The sequence below is a fragment of the Octopus bimaculoides genome, chromosome 24, assembly GCF_046866305.1.
Source record: "Octopus bimaculoides isolate indiv1 chromosome 24, ASM4686630v1, whole genome shotgun sequence".
Taxonomy (NCBI): Eukaryota; Metazoa; Mollusca; class Cephalopoda; order Octopoda; family Octopodidae; genus Octopus; species Octopus bimaculoides.
In genome coordinates, this window is record NC_142951.1 from 25,615,458 (window position 1) to 25,627,957 (window position 12,500).

At 36.3% G+C, this 12,500-nt stretch overlaps 1 protein-coding gene across 2 annotated transcripts in view; it reads left to right on the forward strand.

Annotated features, from left to right (window-relative positions):
• Positions 1–12,500, forward strand: part of LOC149131235 (uncharacterized) — a 214,205-nt gene that overhangs the window by 121,462 nt on the left and 80,243 nt on the right. For both annotated transcript variants that reach the window (XM_089341443.1, XM_089341442.1), the window contains exon 2: positions 4,445–4,569. In XM_089341443.1, the coding sequence (XP_089197569.1) occupies positions 4,445–4,569 (125 nt within the window). The remainder of the gene's footprint in view (positions 1–4,444; positions 4,570–12,500) is intronic.

Genomic DNA, 12,500 nt, shown 5'->3' on the forward strand with positions numbered 1-12,500 from the left:
ATATATTTATATTATATATATTTATATATATATATATATATATATTTATATATATATATTTATATATATATATATATATATTATTTATATATATATATTATATATATATATATATATTTATTTATATATATATATTATATATATATATATATATTTATATATATATATATATTTATATATATATATTTATATATATATATATATATTTATATATATATATATATTTATATATACATATATATTTATATATATATATATATATATATATATATATATATATATATATATATATATATATATATATATATATATATATATATATATAAGCAATAATAAATATCTGAGCGAAATGTAAACAGTAGCAGCACGGAATTGTGAAGTATATTTCCACCTAAATGTGGCGGACCCATAGGGGACGATGCTACTGTTGTTTATAGCCCCAGGAAGACATCTCCTCCATCTGGCTAACGACATTCTATCTGTGTCCAATTAGTATTTGCGAAGAGAAATCATCGTTCCCATCTCTAGCCTTACGTGATATAGACGGACCCGGGTTTCTGAGTAGTAACCCGTCAGCAGTTTGTGACAATCACCAGCTAGCGATGAGAACTCATTCCAAACGCAAAATACTAAATGCTTTTTTTTCCCAGTAACAAGCTGTCGCTGATCTCGATATATGCATATATGTATACATAGATATGTATGTATATATAAATATATGTGTAAACACACACACACACACACACACACACATATATATATATATTTGTGTGTATACTTATGCGCATGATATATTCGTTGGTTGAGTAATAGGTATTCTATTTTATCTTAGATCTCGTTTCCATTCCTGCAGAAATCTCCAGAGTAACAAGCAATTGGATCAACCTAAATGAACTATGTGCGTACGAGAGAGAGAGAGAGAGAGAGAGAGAGAGAGAGAGAGAGAGAGAGAGAGAGAGAGAGAGAAGGTGAGAGAGAAAGTAGGATGGAGTGAGAGAGTTAGAAAGCCATAAAACGCATATATTCTGCAATGTGTGGGTGTAGCTACCTATTCTAGCATTTTTCTTCTCCCTTTCCTTTCTTACTATCACATCCATCCATCCACCCATCTATCTATCTATCTATCTATCTATCTATCTATCTATCTATCTATCTATCTATCTATCTATCTATCTATCTATCTATCTAGGCATACATACATACGTACATACATACATATGTATATGAATACACGCACATATGCATATATAGACTGAGACAATTTAGCTTTTAAGCTATTTAAAAGTACTCGACTAAAATGGTTTTCGTTAAGTTAGTAGGAATTTGATAGGCGTAGTGGCGTTGTCGATGGAGAACTTCGCTTCCCAGCAAAATCGCCGCCTTTTCAATTTGGTATTTCTTATAAACGAGTGATGTTTGCGTGGCTGCGACACATATATCACAACCTAGTTAAGATGGCGCCCATTTTCTTCACCAACATTAAGACATGAAATATAAAGGAGAAAACTATTTCTTCTCTTTGTCAACTTCCCGCTGTTGAAAATTGAGTTTTTTCTAATTGCTTGCTCTGGACTGTATTTTTTTTCTCTCGCAGAAATCTGTTGGTTTTATCAAAGTAAATATAAAAGCTAACACCATACCAAGATTCATAACATTATTAGAACGAGCAAATCAGGGGAGTCTATTTTTGTTACTCGGTCAAACAGAAGTAGCAATTCAGTCTTCCTCAAATCTCGTCCTCTTGTCTGAGAAGTACGGTATGTTGCATTCTGTGATCCTGCAACGAATGCAGGATCACATAATGTAACATAACGTATAATGTATATTGAAAAAAAAGGGAGGACAGTGACAAATGGAATGCTTTCGTCATAGGTCTGTCCGATCAGACATTACCTAGGGTTAAACAATACCAGCGTTGATATTATATACGGCATAAAAGAGGACGAGCTGGCAGAAACGTCATCTAGCTTTACGTTCTGGGTTCAAATCTCGCCGAGGTCGACTTTTCCTTTCATCCCTTCGGGAATGATAGAATAAGTACCAGCTGTGAATTGGGGTTAATATAATCAACTTATCCCTCCCCCGAAAATTCTGACTTTGTGTGAAAATTTGAAATTATTATTATTATTATTATTATTATTATTATTATTATTATTATTATCGACATTTTCATTACCACACAACAAATTAGACTGTTGGAAGAGAAAAAAAAATCCTAACATCGGGCTACAACAAGTTGCTTTAGATGCCAAGAACCCTCTTAGTCCGTAGGCTTGCAGCTGGACTCCTGGAAAGGCAAATCGATGCTCGTGAGCAAGCGTCGTTGGCGACTGAGCTGATGGGCCATTTAAACAGCTTGGAGTCTGGTTCGGTGGCGAACTCCAGGTCGATAAGAACTGGGACGAATTGACGGACATGGTAACCAGTCTTACCCAGAAACGGGCACAGAGAAAGCTGTCCCTAAAAGATCGGGCAGAAGTGGCGAATGTCATCGTTATTTATTGGCTGTCGTGCCCTGCTTCGGTTATCTCTTGATCAGCTTGTAACATCACTTATTTATTTTCAAGTGGAAGAGACATGTTCCAATTGTGAGGCGGTCAGTCTATTACCAGTACCCACTGCATAGTGACTTTGGAAGCTGTGGCGTCTGATGCGCAGACACGCGCTCACGTTACGGTACCTGCAACAATTCCTAGACGGTGAAAGTATATGAACTCCGTTCACCCAGGACTGCAGCTCGTCTCTTTGACGGAGCTGCAGTCTTGAGTGGAGGAAGACCGAGCCTGAATGCCTAGTACCTCAAGTGTCGTCAGGCACTGACAGAGTTGTGTCAGTCGGACAACGGGATCAGTGGACGTTCCATCTCGTAATATATAGAGGATTAGTAGAAGAAAAATATGACGACGTTCTTAGGGAGAATCTGGGCCTCGATGAAAACGAACTGGCTAGACTGTTCTGCAAGACTTTCCGGTTGGGGACAACCAGGGATAATTTCCAGACGTCTTTGGCCTGGCAGTGATACCGAGGCGCACTACAGGTTCGAGATAAACTCTACAGACGTAGATGTACTGTCAGATTGGTTTGTCCGAAGTGCGCGCAGAACAACGTTCAATATCCGCGCATAACTGACTTGTAGAGTTGTCGAACTGTCATGTGTGGAACAGAACTGGCTATCAGCTGATATTTTCCCTGCTGCCTTCCTTTAACAGGGTAGGTGAGGCAGTTTTCCTTTCGCTGGTGGCGATTAGGATTTTGTTTATATTTTTATATCTTTTATTATATCTATATTGTTGTTGATTTCTTTTTGATCGATGTAACCCTGCTTTTTGTGTGTTGTATTTCTGCCCCTTATATTGCCCACAATATATTGAGCCCTTGAAGCCAAATAAAAGAAATCCTTATCCTCTCCATCATCATCATCATCCTCATCATCATCATCATTATAATTATTGTTGTTGTTGTTGTTATTCAATATTCTTATTTTTATCACGTACCTTCACTGCACTACCGAGCGCAGCTCTGTGCGCCTTGGCTACGTGCTGTGGTTTGTTGTGCTTTTGTTATTTTCATTGTGTTGAAAATGTTTTACGTAGGATGCGTGCGGTGCCTAGTAGTGCTATTTTCTGTATATTACATATACTTGTAAGTCCTGGTGTTTTTTTATTATTATTATTATTATTATTATTATTATTATTAGTAGTAGTAGAAGTAGTAGTAGTAGTAGTAGTAGTAGCAGTAGCAGTAGTGATATTTACGTTAACTCGCTGGACAAAATGTCTTGCAGTATTTCGTCCGTCTTTTACGTTCTGGGTTCAAATGGCACCGAGGTTAACTTTGCCTTTCATCCGTTTGGGGGTCGATAAAATAAGTACTGGCTGAGTACTGTGGTCGATGTAATCGACTTATCTCTTCCCAACAAATTTTAAACTTTGTGCTTACAGGAGAGAAAAATTATTATTATTATTATTGTTATTATTATTATCACCATCATTATTGCTACTATTATTAATATTATTACTATTATTATTATTATTATTATTATTATTGTTGTTGTTGTTAGTATTATTATTATTATTATTACTATTATTATTATCATCATCATCATTATTATTACTATCATCATCATCATTATCTTTATTATTATTATTATTAGTAGTAGTAGTAGTAGTAGTAGTAGTAGTAGTAGTAGAAATCCTCTCTACATAATTAAACAAATGAAATATTTTCATATAAAAGATGAAAAAAAAAATCAACTCGTAATATCGATTGTAATATTTAATAATAATAATAATATAAAAAAATAAATCTGATCGTATCAGTTACATTGGTTTTACGACAATCAAACAGACTCAAGCCATTCTATTAAAAATAGCCGGTGATAACTCACAAATAGTTCTTGTTGTTCACCGTTTATTTTTCTTTTTTTTTTATTTATATTTTACAGTTGCAGATCGAAAACGCTAAAGTCTCTTCACAGTCGGCCTGTTTTGATCCTGGTCTGCGCTTTAGTTGTTGTGGAATGTATTTGTGTCCTGGCCGAATTGATGGTCGATTTGCAGGCAATACGTTGTAAGTAGATTATCGTCTTGTATGGTTTTTTTTTTTTTATCTATTACTTATGCCAGGGGTTTTCAAACTGTGGTCCGCAAGGACAAGACAGGGGGTCCGCAAGGACAAGACAGGGGGTCCGTGGACAGCAAATACTTTTTATGGGCAATTTGATTTTATATACGTTTTTTTAATCGAAATCTTTTAATTGACAATAAACCTATTTGTTAAATACTGTTAAATAAATAAATGTAAAAATATATGTTATTTTAAGCAAATATTTATGTATAAATTTCATAAGCGTTTATAAGGGGGTCCGCCTGAAATATAAAGGGGTCCGCGAGTCAAAAAGTTTGAAAACCCCTGACTTATGCATCTACGATTTATTACATACATCTTTTTCTTTCTTTCATTTCTCTCTCTATCATATCACCAAGTATGTGTACTTCAAAAGACGTATAAACGAATGTTCAGGATTGGTAATCTATTAAAAAAACAGGACTATATAGGAACGGTCATAACTTGAGTTGTTAGTAAGTTCTGGAATACTGCATTATTTTTATTAATAAATAACGTGTCCGTTCCACTACACTTCAGAGATACAATAGAATTGGATCAGCGAATGGGTTACAGAAGTATGATGATGAAACTATGGCACTTCATAGAGTACATGATTACCTGTCCATGTTTTTGTGTCGATTACAACTTAAACATTACACTCATTTCTAATATAGAATCATTTTTCAATTGAACAAGTCATTATAACATTTTTGTTATATAATGCTGAGTCAATCGTAAGTTTGCTAAAGTCCCCCTCACTGCTTCCATTTTTGTTTTCCTTGAAGAAAACTGACATTTCAAAAGTTTGAGGGGCACCTAGAAGGTTAGAAGGTCGTGAATACTACCCATCCTTCGTGGCTAAGCCATAAAGTAGTTTATTGAAGCTAAATTGTTGTCTGTCATATAAAATAATGTCAGTCCTTTGGTAAAAGCTGATTGCTTCGTCTGTAAACTAAGGCTATGAAGATTTTTATCATCATTTTCTAAAAGAGTTGGTTTTCATATCTGCACCGTAACATTTCTTTTAAGTTGCTTTCAGCATCTTGGCCATCATATATACTCTGTGGTGGAAATATTATTCAAAAACAAAAGTGAGTCATTGTAGGCATCAATATGAGGGAGAAAGAGAAAGAGAGAGAAAGAGGTGAGAGGGTGAGAGATAGAGATAGAAATAAAGAGATTGGTTTTCTAATTTGATTCACACAGTCATTTTTCATCGCAGACATCGAACCATGATAGGACATCGCACCGTTCTACTTAAATATCATAGCCAATCCTGCTAGTGGAAATAAATTACAAGAATAAAAATAGCAGAAACACAATATAATGTCTGATTTCGAGATGGAGTATCACGTGTTCATCCTGCGAGAAAACAGCAGCAATATCTCTCAAATAGCATCCTATTGTGTTTAGAAAAGAAAGAGCACATTTGATAATGAACGCCTAAAAGGGAGGTAATAGACAGAAGTTTACTCAGGGTTCGCCGACCGCAATAAAATATTTTTTTCAGTGATATTAGATGTAATCTTTAACGTTGGTGTATGTTGCTATATTTTAGTGTTCGTTTAAGCTTGTGATTTACACGATATACATACATACATACATACATAGGCATATACATATGTGTGTGTGCATATATATATATATATATATATATATATATATGTGTGTGTGTGTGTGTGCGTGTGCGTGTGTGTGTGTAATATGATATAATATAATGTAGTATAACTGGGTTGTGTCCTGTGAAGCAACTCACGCATGACCAGATATACTGTGTGCGATTTTCCATGTGTAAAGAGTTGATACTATACCGCTGTACCGTTTCACAATAGCACGTATGTATGTATGTATATATATATATATATATATATATATATATATATATATATATATGTGTGTGTGTGTGTGTGTGTGTGTGTGTGTGTGTGTGTGTGTGTGTGTGCTTTATTCTACATTCTGCTCTGTTTTACGTGTGTAGCTCTCATATATTGTGTTGCAATATTTTGGTAACTTAATTGCTTTATTCGTCAAGTTACAACAAAAGTAGCCTAGCATTCATTGTAGAGGCCATCGTGTTGCATTGTTTGAAGTCACCTTTCTGCCAATTCTTTGATCCCACACCGATACCAGCTCTTGTCCTTCGAGGCGAAGAACTCCATCACTGAAGCTTCCACATTTTCTTGGTTGATGAAACGTCGAGAGCACAGGAAGCGAACCACAGATCGGAGCAAGTAATAACACGAGAAAGAGATATTTTCCCGCAACCCTAACTTGCTGAAGCCGTGATAATCCACAACGAGTTTGCTCCGGACGATCGAACCATCGATGCCAGCCTGTATTCTAAACATCTGGAGCATGTATAAGCCATTGTGCGGCAAAATACCTGACATTGGTTAACTAAAAACTAGCTCTTCTGCAGCAAGACAACCAACGCAAAACCTTATACCGCTCGAACAAACCGGAATAAGCCCGGAGAACTTGAAGGAATCGAACTAACACCACACCCAGCATATAGTCTGGACCTAGTTCCCTTGGGTTATTATTTGTTCCGATCCATGGCTCACGTCCTGTGCTCGTAAGGTTTAACCATGCCTATTATCTTCCATTCTATGATAAAGTTAGTGTTTCTATTCTTTAGGGACCATACAAACACACTTAAACTCCTGCTTAAGGACTTGCCAGTTAAAGGACTTGCCAGAGTCGCTTTGAAATTCATCGGGAATGTTCCAATATAAAATTTCGCTTGATGTAACCCTACACCTGTACGCTATATTTTCCCCCCAGAGTTTGAGCGCTTAAGGGGCAGACCGCAGGAAAATAGTTAATGATGATGATGATGATGATGATGATGTTCACGTACACCAAGCCGAAAAGGCAGCTAAGTCAACTTGGGAGATTTTGAATATAGCACTTGCAGACGATGACAAAGAAACGTACACTAAAATGGAGGCAAGATGTGGAAGGGAGACAACCGTTACAATTCCAACCTAGTTAGACCAGAAACAACAAACGGTAGCCAAAGTAACACGGAAACTCATGACTATTGCCGAAATGTAAACGCTAGTAGATCCATCGAGAGAAAAAGAAACAGAAAGTGTATCTAATTCTGATCTTATTAATACAGGCAGAGATAGTACTGATAAAAATGTCGCTGTAGCAAGAATAAAATTTGCTCTCTAAACGCTCAATACCTGAGGAAAAATATAGTGTACAAGTTTAGGGTTACATCAGGTGGAATTTCGCATTTTTTTATTGGGGTATGCTTGACAAATTTCAAGGCGGGACTGGCAAATTCTTTAGTTTCATTTAAAGATAGAGAGAAAATTTAAAGAACGAGCTTAGGTATTTATCTGGTCCCTAAAGGATAGAACCACTAACTTTTATGTAGAATGGGAAATAACATGCGTGGCTAAACCTTGGATAGTTGGGGGGGGGGGAGATCCAATTAATGTATAGAAAAATATTCCATATTTTCTCGTCTAAACACCAGTTGTTTAAATAGTAGGCAGAAACAAGCCCTAAGACGTCCACGTCTTTCCAGAAGGGCATTGAAATACTTCCAATGAATAGATTTTTAATTAAATAAGCACCACGTAAATAGGAGGTGCTTATGTTTACATGGTAAATGTCAGTGTAATATCTACTTTGCCTATATCAAGTAGTAATTAGTATTTTCCATACGTAAAACTACATATATAAAAATTCTTGCAACATATCATAGGACGACGAAACTACATGTAAATTAAAACTTGATTTATACTAACACAGACTCAGGTGGCCTCACAAGTAAGTTCTACATGTCTTGTATACCTAAATTATATCTGAATTAGTAACCAGTAACTGTACACAATGTCTCTGAAACTTATTAATCTCTAATCCACCTAAGGATTGTGGTTAAAAAATATACACTAACCTAATTTAAAGTCTAGCAATCTTGATTTGAAATCTAAACCTAGGGTCATTATGGGGTCAACGTGGTAGCAGTTTTTATGGTTGTATCAGGTTTCCAAATGTTCCATTCACATACTTTACGCTCTAAACCTATAGTCATCTACCAAATATAATGCTAGAAGAACCTAGATATCCTTAGCTCGCTTCAGACCACGTCAGTGGCTGAACCTTGAATGAAGTTGTAAAGACTAATAACCAGATGAATGTAAATGAGTGCAAATGTAATTGCTTGATGTCCATGTAGCAGAAACATGCGTCGGACATATTTAAATCAAATATGTTGCATAGTGTAGATGTATTAACCTCCGTGTGGAGGCGCAATGGTCCAGTGGTTAGGGCAGCGGACTCGCGGTCGTAGAATCGCGGTTTCGATTCCCAGACCGGGCGTTGTGAGTGTTTATTGAGCGAAAACACCTAAAGCTCCACAAGGCTCCGGCAGGGGATGGGTGGCGAACCCTGCTGTACTCTTTCACCACAACTTTCTCTTACTTCCTGTTTCTGTTGTGCTTGTAATTCAAAGAGTCAGCCTTGTCACACTGTGTCACGCTGAATATCCCCGAGAACTACGTTAAGGGTACACGTGTCTGTGGAGTGCTCAGCCACTTGCACGTTAATTTCACGAGCAGGCTGTTCCATTGATCGGATCAACTGGAACCCTCGACGTCGTAAGCGACGGAGTGCCAACATTAATCTCCGTATTCATTATAATTGTGGAGGATTCAGTTGTGCGATTGCTCGCTTCCTTTAATCTTTAGTAAGGGGTAACTGGTTGAGCATTTCACAAATAAGTATACCCTTGTAATTCTCAGTCTAAATCGGGGTTATATAGTGTGTGTGTGTGTGTGTGTGTGTGTGTGTGTGTGCCTGTGTGTGATACAAGGTTATATCCTTTGAATTACAGATGCAATCCGACCGACGGTCTTCTGCACAGTTACTTTCGACCGAGGCCATAGAAAATTATATATGCCCAAGATGTTATATTTTTATTATCCTCATCTCAGAGGATTAGCTACTGTACTTCGTTCACTGGGATGTAGTGTGTGCATGTTCAAGATCAATCATACGCACTTTCTTTTTTAATGAAAATAATGATGTATCGCAGTATATGTTAAAGAATGACTGAGTTGTGCTGTAGCAGAATGATAAAATATATTGTGTCTTCGTGGTTGTTCCATAGTTAAGTGACTTCAAAGCGTTTATTGTATGTATTATTCTTCCAGCAATTGAAATAATTTCAATAATAGTTCTTGACTTGTTAATTCAGTATACTGGATCAAGGCATTTCTCCGCCAAATATATGTCTATATCCCATTGTGCAGACGACAAAAAAAGCAACATTTTAACTGTTAACAAATTGATCTTTAACTCTATAGAGGACGTAATGAACGACATTTTAAAAGGGTTATATTACTTGTAGCAGATCTTTGCCAGCAGGACAAAAGCAAAAATCAATTACTAATGTGGTACCCCACTAATGACTGATAAAAAGTAATTGGTGATGCGATATAAGATAAAGATTACTCTAACATTAATAGCTTCGGCAATTCTCAGTTCTATCAAATGGTTTATTGTCTCACTAAACGAGAAACAGCTTGTCATTAACTTTATTTGCAAAAAAGATCCTCGTTTATAGAACAGTTTTGTCTCTGTGAGAACTATTTGCTCAACACCGTTTAAAGAGGTTAAAAGTGAGATTTATGTTCTTGAAATTAAGACATTACTTCGCTTACCTTGCGCAGAACTATTGATTCCTGGAGAATATCTAAAGCAAATCATTCTAAGAGTTTACTCAGCTGAAGGGAAAGAATTTATTAATTCCATTAGTTTCGATGGTAATGAGTAATAAATATGATAATGGATTTAAGAATACTCTTCAACATCACAATTCAACAATGAGAGGATATAGCAAACCCTTGTTTGATATTGCCTGGTTCATTTATGAAGCATTCGTTTGTTAGAGTTTGAACTTTGGTTAGTTATTTAAGATTAAAATTCTTCCAATCATCTATAGCATAAAACATTATGACCAAATTTCAGAAATTTATGTATGCATCAATTTATATATATGTATAATGTATATGTGTATATACATACCATGTATATATATATATATATATATATATATATATATATATATGATAGATCGCTAGCCACTATACCTTTTCCTATTTTCTCTCCCTGTTTATTTCTGTGTCCCTTTCTATCGAAGGGCGTAGGCTCGAAACGTAAAAGACTTTCTCACTTCTCGAGCGTTAAACTAATACATCTGTTTGTTGTTTACACAACCGTCTCCGTCTTTTGTTTTTTTTTTTGTAAATTATCACTATATATATATATATATATATATATATACGTATGTATATGTATATATATATATGTGTATATATATACATGTATATATATGTGTGTATATATATATATATATATATATATATATATATATATATATATATATATATATATATATGGTGATGTGTAAAGACCCTGACACCTTCGGTTGTGAATGACCATGGGATTGCACCTTCAAAGTTCCCCTCCGAGGGCACAAGTCTGGGCAAGGTTGTTTTTGTGGAAGGCCAGCAGTTTTTGTGGAAGTCCATGCATACCAGTCTCCCCTGTCTACGCCACTGGTGTTATCCAAGGGAAAGGCAAAGGGGCCGATACAGCTTGGCACCAGTGACGTCGCAGCTCATTTCTACAGCTGAGAGAGCTGGTCCAACGTGAAATGAAGTGTCTTGCTTAAGAACACAATACACAACCTGGTCTGGGTGTTGAATTCATTACCTCATGATAGTGAGCCCGACACTCTAACTACTGAGCCATGCGCCTTCACTCTCTATATAGTGTTGTGTGGTAAAAAGCTTGCTTCCCAATCACATTGTTCCGGGTTCAGTCCCACTTCGTGGCACCTTGGGCAAGTGTCTTCTACTCGGGCCGACCAAAGCCTTTTGAGTGGATTTGGTAGATGAAAATTGAAAGAAGCCCGTCGTATGCTGGTGTGTTTACGTCCCCGTAACTTAGCAGTTCGGCAAAATAGACCGATAGAATAAGTACCAGGCTTACAAAGAATAAGTCCTGGTGTCGATTTTCTCGACTAAAAGGCGGTGCGCCAGCATGGCCACAGTCAAATGACTGAAACAATTAAAAGAGTAAAAGAGTATATATATATATGGGAGAATGTACGAAAAAACAACAACAGACGAGGACAGGTGGTGTAAACAACAAAAGGATGTATTAGTTTGACGCTCGGGAATACGGAAAGTCTTTAACGTTTCGAGCTACGCTCTTCAACAGAAAGACTACGGAGACAAGGAGAAAAACACGGAGAAAAAAAATTGAATAGTGTTCGGTCAACGGTCAATCATAGCTATGGCTGACGGGAAGTTAGAAATTTTACACAGGAGAGCTAAGAAAAGGGGGAGATAACAAAAGGGGGAGAAAGAACGGTGATCGAAGAACGAGGGGCTGTGTGTGCGAGAGATAGAATGCTGGTGATCTTGACGTATGCATGTGTGAAAATGGGGAGGGGAAGAAAGGAGTTGGTCAGTTGTAGTGTGTGCGTGGTGTGATGTGAGGGTGTTGGGAGGTGGGGAAGGCATAGGTGGAGTGTGGGTTAGGCTGATGTATATATATATATAGATATATATATATATATACACACACATAAACATTATGTATGTATGTATGTATGTACAATGAGAGGGAGATAGACAAGCAGACAGACAGACAGACAGATAGATAGAAAGATATTAATGTTTGTTTTTATGTTTATTTATAACAAAAAAAAATCAATTTTACATTATTAACCTAATGGGTTACCCCGTGCTTTTGTAGAGTATAAATTCATTATTCTTATATAAGAATGTTGTTGACAGCGACTTCGAAGTGTCGGCCATTCTTGTACAGGAATAAGTAGATAGAAAGATAAATTGATTGATTGA